Source organism: Lithobates pipiens, unplaced genomic scaffold (assembly GCF_037356315.1).
Source record: "Lithobates pipiens isolate NorthernLeopardFrog02 unplaced genomic scaffold, aLitPip1_a1.2 Scaffold_27, whole genome shotgun sequence".
NCBI classification, from domain to species: domain Eukaryota; kingdom Metazoa; phylum Chordata; class Amphibia; order Anura; family Ranidae; genus Lithobates; species Lithobates pipiens.
In genome coordinates, this window is record NW_027507788.1 from 75,741,021 (window position 1) to 75,756,411 (window position 15,391).

At 45.1% G+C, this 15,391-nt stretch overlaps 1 protein-coding gene across 2 annotated transcripts in view; it reads left to right on the forward strand.

Annotated features, from left to right (window-relative positions):
• Positions 1-11,440: 11,440 nt before the first annotated feature.
• PNKP (polynucleotide kinase 3'-phosphatase) overlaps positions 11,441-15,391 on the forward strand; it is a 603,977-nt gene continuing 600,026 nt past the window's right edge. Inside the window, exons 1-2 of one of the 2 annotated variants that reach the window (XM_077457083.1) lie at positions 11,441-11,506; positions 14,115-14,283. In XM_077457083.1, coding sequence (XP_077313209.1) covers positions 14,136-14,283 — 148 coding nt within the window. In that variant the 5' untranslated portion in view covers positions 11,441-11,506; positions 14,115-14,135. Of the gene's footprint in view, positions 11,529-14,114; positions 14,284-15,391 lie in introns of both variants that reach the window. The other variant, XM_077457082.1, reaches the window with a different exon arrangement.

A 15,391-nucleotide genomic window follows, 5' to 3' on the forward strand; every position in this document is an offset into this window, starting at 1 on the left:
CACTAGTGTACCTTCGCTTTGCCATTTTGGGCTCTAAATTTAGGGGTACAGTAGTGAGACTCACAGGTAAAAAAGCACCTAGCCTGTCAGCGACTGTATAAAACGCTACCAAAAAAAACTGTTAGCGATCGCAGGGATCAGGCCTGACTCTGCGAACGCTGCAGTTATGTGTGTTGTGTTTTGTAAGTGACAGTGATCGATCGATACTGCACTTGGGTGGGCTGGGCTGGGCTGGGCAGAGGGGCAAAACGCAGGTGCTAGCAGGTATCTGGGCTGATCCCGCTAACAATGCGTTTTTTTAGAACCCTAAATTGCTGGGCACGCTAGTATAGATCTGATCAGATCAGATATTGATCTGTTCGGATACTATACCACTAAGGGAGGTGTATGCTTTGCGCGTGTGTGTTAGCGGTGCTGGCACTAACCTAGCACTGCCTGGGGCGACGCAGACCCTTTCTGACCCTAAAACCAAATTTATATCACCCGCCGGGTGATCAGGGGTTAAAACCTTTATTGGGTATTTATATGGGGGTACCTGAAGCTTTATAAAAAGCTGACGGGGAACCTAAATAACGAAATAACTAACTGGCTAACCAGCGTCACCAGTGACACTTATGCAGCGATCGCTGGTGAAAAGGTTAACTCTAGGGGCAATCAAAGGGTTAAAACCTTTATTAGGTTATATATCGGGGTACCTAACGGTATAAAAACCTGGCGTTGAACCTAAAAAAAAAACTAGCTTCCTAGCGGGACCAGTGACACTATTGCAGCGATCAGAAAAACGATTGCTTAGTGACACTGGTAAAAGAGGGTGAAAGGGTTAACTGGGAGGGCAATCAAGGGGTTAAACCTTTATTAGGGGGGGGGTAGGGGGCTACCCTGGACCTAAAGGGGCCTAACACTAGCTGCCCTGACACTTTTTACAGTCACAACTGACACTAAATGTAGTGATCAATAAATAAATGAACACTGCATTAGTGACACTGTGACTGGGGGGGAGCGGGGGGCCGATCGGGGGGGTGATCGGGGGGTGACTGGGGTGAAATGTGTGCCTGTGTGTACCTATGTGTCAGTGGACTGTTGGTGCACTTACTTGAAGGTCTTCACTCCTCGCTGTCCGGTTCAAAAAGACCGCCACGAGGAGTGTGACATCACTTCCTCCTCCTGTGTTTACATTTTCACAGGGGAGGAAGTTCGTCACTGGCCAGGAGCGATCGAGAGGGGATGGGCGGAAACCAACGGCCATCCCCTCATCGCCGATCGCTCCGGCACCGAAAGGGACCGCCGTATCTAGCGGGAGGGGGTCCAATCGGACCCCCCACCCGCTAGAAGGCATTCACGTACATTTACGTGATTGTGCCTGCCTGTGCCATTGTGTTGACGTACATTGGCAATACGGCGGTCCTCAAGTGGTTAAGGGGGCAAATCATTATGTGGTTAGGGTCTGCGTAGAGCAGTGAAAGACACTTGCTCTTTGTGTAGAAGCAGTAGTCTCTCTGCAGAAGTTCAACATGCCCCTTGCTGAGTCCTGCTTTCCCATTGCTCTGTGGTCCTTCTTAAATTGGAACTTCACCCTCCCAATTAACATTGAGTATTTTTAATCCTTATGCTGCTAGGATTAGTAAATAGATAGGAAAGTATATCACATTTACTTTTTTTAAACTTTTTTTCTAATTTCTTCAGTTATTTCCTGGTTTATTGCCTAGCCACATTTTGTTATACAACCCAGGAGTCTTCAGGAGGGGAGGAGAGAAGGAGGGGTTTTCTCAGCTAAACACACTCTCCTGCCCACATGCTTGAGCTAAGGGAAGATGGATTCCAGGAAGTAAATGCTACATGAATCATTTGCCCTTACTCAAGATGGCCACGACCAGAAATGCTGGGGATATTTTTTCAAAGTGATTTCTTAAACAAAATAAAGCATGGAGACATGGTTACATTTTTGGTTTGTGGTGTTCAGATGCAGTGAAGATCTGCTTTAATAGCTTTTTCAGTAAGGAACCTACACATGAAAGTAGCTTCAAACTGCAGTTCCTCTTTCAACAGAGCCCCACTTTTTTCCAGTGATATAATGGAAAACACATAGCTTATAATGTCAAAACAATTTTGTGGGAAATAGATCTTAAAACCACAAAAGAAACAGTGCTTATATTTGCAGAACTAGAGACATCTACAAAGGTTGTACATGTTCTTGGAATTTTAAATGTTGATTTTCCATTTCCATTAAATCTCAAGTGAATAGTTTAAAAGCAGACCTTCCCCTTTATTGGGTAAAGACAGACAAAAATCACCTATTTAATTCCCAATGAAAACCAAAGGGTGCACATCACCACTGACTACTATCAAACACATACCTGGAAGACAGTTTGCCTGGTGGCTCTGAGTTGGGTTGTGGCCCTCGTGGGCGAGAGGAGGCTCAGAAGGAGAAGTTTGGCTGCTGGCTGGCAATGTGCTGCTTCAGGCCGAGGCTGCCGAGCTGCAGGAGTAGTCAGCGGCACCCCCGGTACTGGCACTGGGCACAGGCTGGATTCTGGCTTACCAGCAGTGCCACTACCAGTCAGGAGACTCAGAAGGAGGACATGCGAGATACTGGAGGCTGCTCTCTCTCTCTCTCTCTGCTGCTACGGCTGGAGGAGGAGAAGGAGAGGAGGTGGGTGGAGTCAGTGGACTCAGCCATTGGGTGCCCACGTGTCAGCCGTCATCACTGGTTGCTAGAGACGAGGCAGGGTGGCCCTAGCAACCAGACAGTTCGGCAAATGTTTATCAGGGTGGCGGTCTAGTGGTGTGCTTTTTTTTTCATTCTGGGACACTGTATTGTCCCGGAATGAAGGTGCCTGGGACACGGGATAAAAATATTAACTAGAAAAGCAAAAAGTGTTCTTGCCTTCACCTACTGGAGTGGGTGGAGTAACTGGGTGGAGTGGCTTGAGTAACTGTTGTGTTGTTGGAGTAACTATGAAAAAGTGTGTTAAAAAGCTTAATATTTTAAAAAGTATAAATAGTAGTAAAAAAGTTGAAAAGTCCCATCATTAGCTGAAAGAGCTGAACAGTTTTTTTTTCAAAAATGTTTTTTTTCAAATTATTTGGCTGATCATGGGGTGGTCATAATGTTTTGGCTGATCCTGGGGTGGTCATAATGTTTTGGCTGATAATGGGGTGGTCATAATGTTTTGGCTGATTATGGGGTGGTCATAATGTTTTGGCTGATTATGGGGTGGTCATAATGTTTTGGCTGATTATGGGGTGGTCATAATGTTTTGGCTGATAATGGGGTGGCCATAAATTATTTGGCTGATCATGGGCTGGTCATAATGTTTTGGCTGATAATGGGGTGGTCATAAATTATTTGGCTGATCATGTGATTGCGGTTTGCCCGGTGGTCAGTTTGCGGCGAATTTTGCTCATTCGCGATTCACCAAACCGGCAGACTTCTGGTGCTGTTCGTAGCGGCCATATTTGTTTACATTGTGAAGAACTTTGACCCATGACATATCCATCATAGGGTATAGGACAGCCAATTGAGACATTTCAGCACATGGACATAACCCCTACCTTATAAATAGACCTGATCTGGTGGCCATTTTACATTCTGTCTTTTGTCAGTGTAGGAAAAGGACACTGTATTAAGCAGGGACAGTCAGTTTAATCACTAGCTATTACTATTAGGTCCACAAAAGTCCATTTAAGGACTGGTATAGGTGTACAGTATATAGGGTTGTACACATATAATATACTTTCTTTCAAATATACAAAGTATGTTATGGTGCACTGCTGACTGCTGTGCTGCTGAATGCTGACCGATTCTGCAGCTGTCTTTTATCAGTGTAGGGACTGAGGGACAGTTTGGTGTTTTGGAGCAGGGACAGTCTGCAAATCACTAGCTACTAGGTCCACAAAGGTCCTTTTAAGGACTGGTATAGGTGTACAGTATATAGAGTTGTACACGTATAATATACTTTCTATCAAATATACAAAGTATATTATGGTGCACTGCTGACTGCTGTGCTGCTGAGTGCTGACCGATTCTGCCGCTGTCTTTTATCAGTGTAGGGACTAAGGGACAGTTTGGTGTTTTGGAGCAGGGACAGTCTGAAAATCACTAGCTACTAGGTCCACAAAGGTCCTTTTAAAGACTGGTATAGGTGTACAGTATATAGGGTTTTACACGTATAATATACTTTCTTTCAAATATAGAAAGCATACAGTGGTGTGAAAAAGTGTTTGCCCCCTTCCTCATTTCCTGTTCCTTTGCATGTTTGTCACACTTAAGTGTTTCGAAACATCAAACCAATTTAAACAATAGTCAAGGACAACACAAGTAAACACAAAATGCAATTTGTAAATGAAGGTGTTTATTATTAAAGGTGAAAAAAAATCCAAACCATCATGGCCCTGTGTGAAAAAGTGATTGCCCCCCTTGTTAAAACATACTATAACTGTGGTTGTCCACACCTGAGTTCAATTTCTCTAGCCACACCCAGGCCTGATTATTGCCACACCTGTTCACAATCAAGGCATCACTTAAATAGGAGCTGCTTGACACAGTAAGGTCCACCAGAAGATCCTTAAAAGCTACACATCATGCCGAGACCCAAAGAAATTCAGGAACAATTGAGAAAGAAAGTAATTGAGATCTATCAGTCTGGAAAGGGTTATAAAGCCATTTCCAAAGCTTTGGGAATCCAGCGAACCACAGTGAGAGCCATTATCCACAAATGGCGAAGACATGGAACAGTGGTGAACCTTCCCAGGAGTGGCCGGCCGCCCAAAATTACCCCAAGAGCGCAGCGACGACTCATAGAAGAGGTCACAAAAGACCCCACAACAACGTCCAAGGAACTGCAGGCCTCACTTGCCTCAGTTAAGGTCAGCGTTCATGCCTCCACCATCAGGAAAAGACTGGGCAAAAATGGCCTGCATGGCAGAGTTCCAAGGAGAAAACCACTGCTGAGCAAAAAGAACATCAAAGCTCGTCTCAATTTCTCCACAACACATCTTGATGATCCCCAAGACTTTTGGGACAACATTCTGTGGACCGATGAGACAAAAGTGGAACTCTTTGGAAGGTGTGTGTCCAAGTATATCTGGCGTAGAAGGAACACTGCATTTCATAAAAAGAACATTATACCAACAGTAAAATATGGTGGTGGTAGTGTGATGGTCTGGGGCTGTTTTGCTGCTTCAGGACCTGGAAGACTTGCCGTGATAAAAGGAACTATGAATTCTGCTGTCTACCAAGAGATCCTGAAGGAGAATGTCCGACCATCTGTTCGTGTACTCAAGCTGAAACGAACTTGGGTTCTGCAGCAGGACAATGATCCTAAACACACCAGCAAGTCCACCACCGAATGGCTGAAGAAAAACAAAATGAAGACTTTGGAGTGGCCTAGCCAAAGTCCTGACCTGAATCCTATTGAGATGTTGTGGTATGACCTTAAAAAGGCCGTTCATGCTCGAAAACCCTCTAATGTAACTGAATTAGGACAATTCTGCAAAGATGAGTGGGCCAAAATTCCTCCAGGACGCTGTAAAAGCCTCATTGCACGTTATCGCAAACGCTTGGTTGCAGTTGTTGCTGCTAAGGGTGGCCCAACCAGTTATTAGGTTTAGGGGGCAATCACTTTTTCACACAGGGCCATGATGGTTTGGATTTTTTTTCACCTTTAATAATAAACACCTTCATTTACAAATTGCATTTTGTGTTTACTTGTGTTGTCCTTGACTATTGTTTAAATTGGTTTGATGTTCCGAAACACTTAAGTGTGACAAACATGCAAAGGAACAGGAAATGAGGAAGGGGGCAAACACTTTTTCACACCACTGTATTATACTTGACTGCTGTGCTGCTGAGCTGAGTGCTGACCGATTCTGCAGCTGTCTTTTATCAGTGTAGGGACTGAGGGACAGTTTGGTGTTTGGAGCAGGGACAGTCTGCAAATCACTAGCTACTAGGTCCACAAAGGTCCTTTTATAGGTGTACAGTATATAGGGTTGTACACGTATAATATACTTTCTTTCAAATATAGAAAGCATATTACAGTGCACTGCATGCAGTGTTGCTGACCGATTCTGCAGCTGTCGTTTCTCAGTGTAGGGAGGGACAGTTTGGTTTTTGGAGCAGGGACAATCTGCAATTCACTAGCTACTATTAGGTCCACAAAGGTCCTTTTAAGGACTGGTATTTGGTGTGCAGTATATAGGGGTGTAATACAAGTATAAAATACTTGCACATATAGAAAGCATAGTATAGTGCATTTCCACTGTGCAGCATTGTGACTGCTGAGCGGTTCTGCAGTGATACTACAAAGAGTGACAAACGCAATTTAAAAAAAGTATTATAACTGGTGTGATAGACCAGTGGCCCCCAAAAACGACAGATTGAAGCGGGGTGTTATATACCTTCTTCCACATACATACTGCACTTCTTTAGAGGCTTTTGTCACAGGGTCATTTAAAAAATGACATGCAGAGGAAGAGGCAGGCCCTTCCGCAGGGGTGGAAGGGGTAGGGTAGGAGCAACAGGCTTGAGCCAAAGTGGTAAATTGCAGAAGGTGCGTTCGATTATGTCAAAGGACGTGCCAGACTTGGTTGAGGGGCTCACTCAGCCTTACTCTTCTGTACCCTCCTCATCTTCTCGATCTGCACCCTCTTCTTCACTCTCTGCTGTGTGCACCCCGAAAGACACTACCACCAACACCACCACCATCACCACCATATACCCTCCGCTTGAGTCACAGGAATTATTTTCCCATCCATCACAAGACATTGCTGATGCGCAGCCACTCTTGGCATTGGATCAGGAAGAGGAGGTAGCAACAACCGCCACTCAGCAGTCTGATGACAGTTTCCAGATCAGCCCAAGGAGGAGGTTGGTCCCCGGTGTTGTTGTCTACTCTGAGATCTCTAATTATAGCGGTGGGGAAGGTGACGTCGATGACGATGTGTCTAGTGATGTCACATGGGTGCCCACAAGAGGAAGAGGAGGGGAATTCAGAGGGAGATATGGACCAGCAGATAGGGAGGAGAAGCAGGAAGAACTTAGATTGCACAGGAGGGACAAAGCAGACTGCTAATGTATCAGGAGGGAGGCATCAACCATGCACGGTCACATCTGGCGCTCCCAGGACGTGGCACATGGCTCCGTAGTGTGGGCTTTTTTTAATGTGTCTGCTGCTGACAACAGTGTTGCCATCTGCAGCCTTTGCAGTCAATGTATAAGTCACGGTAAGCCCAACGCTCACCTAGGGATGACCGCCTTAAGAAGGCACATGAGCTGCCATCACCGAGCCCAGTGGGAGCAACGGAACCCACAAAGCCTCACTCCAGGCTCTCACTGTCCAGCCTCGTTTTCTAATTCTCCTCACAATTGTCCTCCACTCCACCTTCCATCATGCCATCCTCACATTTTTCTGCAAAAAGGCAGGCTTCCGTGGGCCAAATGTTCGAGCGTAAAAAAATGATGATGGATAACCCTCTTGCCCAACGGTTGACTGCTGGCTTGTCAGAACTGATAGCCTACCAACTACTGCCATATAAACTGGTGGACTTGGAGGCCTTTCGAAAGTTTGTGGCCATTGGAACACCACAATGGAAGGTCCCAGGAAGGAAGTATTTCTCACAGAAGGGCATCCCAGAGCTATATGGCCATGTTCAGCGGCAAGTGAATGTATCTCTGGCACACAGTGTCGGTGCCAAGATACATATGACCACAGACACGTGGTCTAGCAAACACAGGCAGGAAGGTATATAACTTTTACTGCCCACTGGGTACAATCTTTGGTGATGAGATCACCAAACTGGTCAGTCGCAGCCATGGAGCCATCAGTGACATTGTACCTTATGCCTTCTTTATGGAGCGTGCATTGCCCTGTGTCTTTGATCAAGCCGTGGAGGAGCAGGAGCAGGAAGATGAGGAAGTCACAATGCTGGATGAATTCCCAGGGGGGGGCTACTCTATCTGAGACAAGTCAACAACAGGAGTCTGAAGAGGAGTCAGAGTAGGATGGTTCCGGGGCGGATGAGGAGGAGCAAGAAGAGCATGCTTTAAACCTTTCTGGGATCCCTGTTGTTGTGCGTGGATGAGGAGAGGAGAACGAGGAGGTCGACATTATCCTGGATGATGAGCAGGAGCCAGGCCACCACACCACTTCCAGTTTAGTGCAAATGGGGGCCTTCATGCTCCAGTGTTTTAACAGGGACCCCCGTATAAAAAGCATAAAGGTCAAGGACCAGTACTGGGTGGCAACGTACTTAGACCCCCGGTACAAACACAAAATGGCGGAAATGTTACCACCATCATAGAGGGCTGTCAGAATGGAGCACTTCCAGACCTTGCTTCGAGAAATGCTGCATTCTGCTTTTGGGTGCGCTGGCAGAGGAGCAATTCCCACTCCCAGAGAAAGATTTGTGGGTACCAATCCAACAGCGCCTGCAAGAAGAGGGCGGTTTGAAGATGTGTTGTTGACTTCTGATATGAGGTCATTCTTTCAGCCGACCCATTGACAGGTCTCATCCGGATCCAGCATCAGGGAACGCCTAGACCGACAGGTATCCGACTACGTTGGGTTAACGGCCGATGCGCACGCTCTGAGAAGTGATGAATCCCTGGACTACTGGGTGGGCAGGCTTGACCTCTGGCCAGAGCTTGCCCAATTTGCAATGGAACTGTTGGCTTGCCCCTCGTCCAGTGTCCTGTCCGAAAGGACGTTCAGCGCAGCAGGGGGGATCGTGACCGATAAGCGCACTCGCCTAGCTCACGACAGTGTTGACTACTTCACATTTATAAAAATGAATGAGGCATGGATCTCGGAGGAATTCAACACATGTGACCAGTAGACCATGTATATGCATAACTCTATAAATTATTTATTTAATCGAGCACACAGACCTTTTTTCTACCTTTAGCTCACTTGCTTGTACAAAAAAAGCACACCGTACTATATGCCCGTAGCCCTCCTGTTTGAAGAGGTTGAGCGGTGTCATATTTTTGGGTCCCGCAGCAAGTTGCTGGTATCAGTGCTGGTGTCAGTGCTCTCTATCTCAGTACTGGTGTCAGTGCTCTCTCTCTATCTCAGTGCTGGTGTCAGTGCTCTCTATCACAGTGCTGGTGTCAGTGCTCTCTATCGCGGTGCTGGTGTTAGTGCTCTCTATCTCTGTGCTGGTGTCAGTGCTCTCTCTCTATCTGAGTGCTGGTGTCAGTGTTCTCTATCACAGTGCTGGTGTCAGTGCTCTCTATCACGGTGCTGGTGTCAGTGCTCTCTATCTCGGTGCTGGTGTCAGTGCTCTCTATCACGGTGCTGGTGTCAGTGCTCTCTAACTCGGTGCTGGTGTCAGTGCTCTCTCTATCACGGTGCTGGTGTCAGTGCTCTCTATTTCGGTGCTGGTGTCAGTGCTCTCTATCACGGTGCTGGTGTCAGTGCTCTCTATCAAGGTGCTGGTGTTAGTGCTCTCTAACTCGGTGCTGGTGTCAGTGCTCTCTCTATCACGATGCTGGTGTCAGTGCTCTATAACTCGGTGCTGGTGTCAGTGTTCTCTATCTCGGTGATAGTGACGGTGCTCTCTATCACGGTGCTGGTGTCAGTGCTCTCTCTATCACGGTGCTGGGGTCAGTGCTCTCTATCACGGTGCTGGTGTCAGTGCTCTCTCTCTCTATCTCTGTGCTGGTGTCAGTGCTCTCTATCACGGTGCTGGTGTGGTGTCAGTGCTCTCTATCTCGGTGCTGGTTTCAGTGCTCTCTATCACGGTGCTGGTGTCAGTGCTCTCTCTCTATCTCAATGCTGGTGTCAGTGCTCTCTCTCTATCTCAGTGCTGGTGTCAGTGCTCTCTATCACGGTGCTGGAGTGGTGTCAGTGCTCTCTATCTCGGTGCTGGTGTCAGTGCTCTCTATCTCGGTGCTGGTGTCAGTGCTCTCTCTCTATCTCGGTGCTGGTGTGGTGTCAGTGCTCTCTATCTCGGTCCTGGTGTGGTCTCAGTGCTCTCTGTCACGGTGCTGGTGTGGTCTCCGTGCTCTCTATCACGGTGCTGGTGTAAGTGCTCTCTATCTCGGTGCTGGTGTCAGTGCTCAGTCTCTATCACGGTGCTGGTTTCAGACAGTGAGGGAAATAGCAGCGGAGAAGCCAATCAGCAGGCACTGCCAGCACCATGGCTGAGGATCAGCACAGGACTGGCACCTCCGGACCACCGCAGTGGAGCCCTGCATAGGTGGGGGTAAGGGCCGGGCAGAGGGAGGGGCTCAAGCACATGTTGGCACACTGGGACACTGGCACAGGACTGCGCTGCCCTGACCATCTTCTGCACCCCCTTCATAGCCTGCCCTGACCTTGCCTCTCCTCCATGGCCTTCGTGCGCTCCTGAATTGTCAAAATTTCACAGATAAAAAAAGAATGCTTGTTGTTGTTGATCCCAGATTCACTTAATACTTTTGTTATGTCAGTGTCCATGTTGTAGGACTATGTGTGCACAGCTAGTAAGTATTTTGTGGCTGAAAATATGACCTGGAGGTTTTTAAGGTTCGCCTGCCATTAAAGTCAATGGGGTCCGCCTTCGCAAAACATCCCGTCGGAAGTTCGTCCATCACTAATCATGGGCTGGTCATAGTGTTTTGGCTGATCGTCGGGTGGTTATAATGTTTTGGCTGATTATGGTGTGGACATAATGTTTTGGCTGATTATGGCGTGGACATAATGTTTTGGTTGATTATGGCGTGGACATAATGTTTTGGTTGATTATGGCGTGGACATAATGTTTTGGCTGATTATGGCGTGGACATAATGTTTTAGCTGATCATGGGGTTCTCAGCTTTTGTCATCTCCCACACTAATTTTGAACATTTCGCCATTCATTCCTATGGGACTAATTTTGCAACAAAAATGGCAATATTTCGTGAACCATTTGGTGAAACGTTCCACAAAGTAATAGCACATATAATAATAATAATTCTTAATTGCAATAATAAGAATAATAACATATATTTAATATAACAGTAAGTGGTCTTGCTATGCAAGAACACTTAATTCAGGGATAATCCCAGGCAATCTGGGACACCCTAACTGTATCCAAAAAAAAAAGACCTTTACTGTTGAAGTATATGGGAACTGTTTCAGCTACCAAATTTTTTGCAATTCTCTTCTAACAATCTTGCCCACACATTTCTTGCACACGTCCAGGTACCTACCTCCTTGCCCTATAGTTATTGTAAAAGACAAACTTAGAGGCAGTAACATTTAGTTTTAGCTCCCCACTTAGTTCCAGCTTTGATATAAAGATTACATGTTGAAAATAATCATTTAAAGAGTAAAGTAGGTTAGGTAGCCAGAAAGAAACAGTTGTAAAGTATGCGAATACAGAAATATATGATTAGATATGATTTTCCCCTATAACTCGCCAGGACATTTAGAAGCCGGAACGTTTCTTCTGTACTCCTGAGGTGGCGGGATGTAAGAGATGTGACACTAGCTAGCCGAAAAGTGCGGAAGTGAGTACCGTAGCTGAAACATCAGCGGAGGAGGTGTGTGAGGAGAGCTGCTTAGGTGGGAGTGATTGTATTATCATGGGATGGGGTCTCTCTACTGGCCCCCTGTATATAGGGTTGTGCATACAGTGGAATTATCTGTCTTAAATTGGAAATTATGTGGGGATGCGGTCTATCTCAGTACTGTGATATTTCCTGGTTTGTTGTATTTCCTCTCTTCTCTCAGAATGGAGCTGCCGCCTAGTTAAAAAGACAGTGCTCTGACACTGCATATAGAGGATTTCAATATTAAAGTAGAGCTAAACGCAAAACTTTTTTTTTATTATTTTGGATAGCATAAGGGAGTGATATAACCCGTGTAAGCCTTAAAGAGGAAGTAAAAATCCTGTTCCTCTATTTTTTTTTTATTCCCCCTGCAAAGTAAAAGCATAATGGGCTAGTATGCGCCTGCAAACAAAGCCTGCGCTGTCTGCATCCATCTTTGCACCTCTTCTTTCCGGGGCCGTGGGCTCTGGCAATGTGACTGGCCAGAGCCGCGTGACATGAGGTAAATCTCTCCTAAATGGTGCACCTTTAGGAGATATTTCCACTACCTATAGGTAAGCCTTATTCTATGTTTACCTATAGGTAAAAGGGACAATCTGGGGTTTACAGCCACTTTAAGGTTTATTTTTACCATCTGTGTTCCATAGGGGAGATTGTTCTTCACTTCCTATACCATAGCCACAACAGGAAGTGAGAGGAAATCCATCCAAAGTCAGCGCTGCAATTCCAAAAATGGAGCAGGGACCTTTTGCTGCCTTTCTAGGCTACTGTGCCCACACAAAACGCAACTCCCAGAGATGGCTCAGTATGAACCAGGCCTTGGGTCTTGTTTAAACTTGTAGACGGGGGGCAGTAAAAAATATGTGGTTGAATTGCAAATTTATTGTGCTCCAATGGCCCCTTTTAACTTTGCATACCAGTTTGGCAGGATGATGCACAAGTTACACCATAATTGGTGCCCCGTGTAAATTTTTTGGATAACACTGCTAAACACAGCCCATTCAAGTAAATGGGGCTGCACATGCAACCATGTATAATGCCTATATAGTTACAGTCCTGCAAACATTTAAAGGTTAAAACAGGTGTCCAGAAGGAAATATATCGCCTCAAAAGTAATCCACTATTGGTCTCTTTTGAGGGCCGTGGCACTCATGGCCAGAATTGTAAACCATCTTTAACTTAAATCAAGCCCTGATCTAGCTCCTTTTTTCTTTATTTTTTTTTCTGCATACAGACATTTTTTTTCTTTTTGTATTCCTCTCTGGCTAGGACAAAAAGGATACAATGTTCAGAGTATAAAAGTGCAAGGACGGACGTTACTGGGTATGAGTGCTGTGATTGCCAATGCCAAGCTGTCACACTGATCATTTGATCAGGGATTGTTCCTCTCTGATCATTAGTATTAGGCCAGGAGCTGTCGGTCACAGCTCAGCCTCTGTGTTGGGAGCACGCTTCCAGCACAAACACAGGTGTGTGTGTGTGTATATATATATATATATATATATATATATATATATATATGCGCAGTGCTATGGAACAAGACCCATCTCCTTGATGCTGCATATATGTGTGATGCTGGAGGGAACAGGCTAACATTTTCTGTAATATTCTCTCGTTCTTTTCCACTACGTAATCTCCTTTAAAATTAGTAGAAATTCATCATAAATCTATCACAATTGTATCGCCCTTGCATAAGCATGCTAAAACTGAAGTCTGGGGAAAATTTTATTTTAGATACTGTATTAGCGAGGTAACATAGTCCTGATGGTATACTGTGTGTGGAATGGTGTGTGTGGATAGCTGCTGGATAGTATAAAAAAAACATACCTTGCTGCCAGCTGGCTCGAGCACACAGTACTATTGCTGGGGGGGATGTGAGAGGCGACTATGTCAGGGAAATGATTCAGTCACATCCCCACCACCTCCTCTCTCTTCATTCATTCACAAAAAGCCTTGCATGTTTTTCACAGAAAATAAGGTGTTCTGTGAATGGCCAAGGGGAGAGGAGGTGGTGGAACTCTGACAGGATCTCCCCTTGTCCATTCATAGAACTCCTTACATTCTTTAAAAAGAATACCAAGCTTTATGTGAATGGAGAAGGGCAGAGGAAAGGGGGGGGGGGTGAATGATGGCAGGCTTTCATTATCAGGGTGATGGTTGAATCATGTTTACCATTTTCAAAGAATATTCATCTGGCATTTTCAATGAGGATTCACCCATGGACAGCTTTATACAACATTAAAGAGACATTCAAATAACAATCAAGATTCTCCCATTGTTTACATTACCCATAGGGTAAATTGTCTTTGAAAATGTCACAAAATGCAGTAAGATGAATGTCCAAAAAAATATTCATTATGCAAATCGCATAAGGAATCCTTTATAAATAGACTCCATAGCAATTATGTGGTGGTTTACATGATTAGCTTCTGAACTTGTTTGAGCCCCTTTGTCTTTGGATTATAAAGATAATTAGCATCACTCCACATTGTACCATGGGTTGTGTTACTTTAGAATGTAAACTTTTCGCTTTTAATGTGTTTGCTTTTTCTTCTCTTGCCCTGTAATATCTCTCTCTCTCTCTCTCTCTCTCTATCAGTGAGTGGATTACACTCAATCCATGAGCTTTGCCTGCTTGGAAATGAAGTGCTTCTTAGAAAGTGTGGACAAAAAGCACAGTCCTATTGAGCTCCCTAATGGTATAGCTGTAATTCTGGGAAGAAGTCCCCAGACCTGTATCGCTGACAGGAAATGCTCCAAGAATCAAGGTGAGTAATTATTCAGGAAATCATAAAAATAAGTATATATGTATCAGAATGTTTAAAATTAGATACACAATATAAAAGCAACACAACTATGGGCATTATAACTTTTAAAAGTGTAATAAAGCGAACTTTCATACTTCGCAACTTAATTATGTGTCATTTCTTGACTGTACAAATTCATAGTTCATTATTTGCTTTGTTAATCGGATCAATCCATACCTGTAGGCTAGGGGATCAAAATTTCTTCCAGAATAATGCAATAGCTTTTTTAGCATAGAAGAAAAGGATCCTAAGTAGGGATTTTTGTGATTCTTTAAGAGCCTCCTCAAAATCACTGAATAGGCATCTAGCTGGAGTACAAATATTAGGTAATTACAATTTCTCCTCAACGAACACACAAACTTCACTCCAAAAATTGCATACCCTTTGACAATCCCAAACCATATGGAAAAAGTCTCTGGAAGCCACATAGTATCTATGACGCTCAGGCGATGGCCCATTTTATAATGCCGGGCAGGGATGTAAAGTCTTTTTCTTTTCTTCCTATAAAAATAAAAAACATACCTGATCTGTTTCAGTGGATTTGCGCAGAGCAGCCTGGATCCTCCTCTTCTCGGGTCCCTCTTATGTGCTCCTGGCCCCTCCCTCCTGTTCAGTGCCCCCACAGCAAGCGACTTGCTATGGGGGCACCCAAACCGAGTCACAGCTCCCCGTGTCCATTCAGACAAGGAGCCCAAACATCTCTCCTCTGGTTGGCTGGGGCACAGAAGTGGAGCCATTGGATCCCGCTGCTGGCAATCAGTCAGCTAGCCGATCAGAAAGAAGAATCTGACAACTGAGGGACTCGTGGATATATTGCTGGACAGCAAGGGACCATAGGTAAGTGTGAGGGGGGGCTGCTGCACACTGAAACCTTCTGCCATTACAACCCCTTTAAGTTGAATAAGCTTATGCCCTGCTGCTATAACCTCAGAGAGCTGGGACCTTATGAACTCCTCCCAGACCTCATCCCCTACATTCGGTATATCAGATTGCTGCTGTCGCCTAATCTTATTTATCCGTGGGAAAGAATCGGTCAGTAAAAGGTAGTAGTATCTTGAGATTAGCTTAG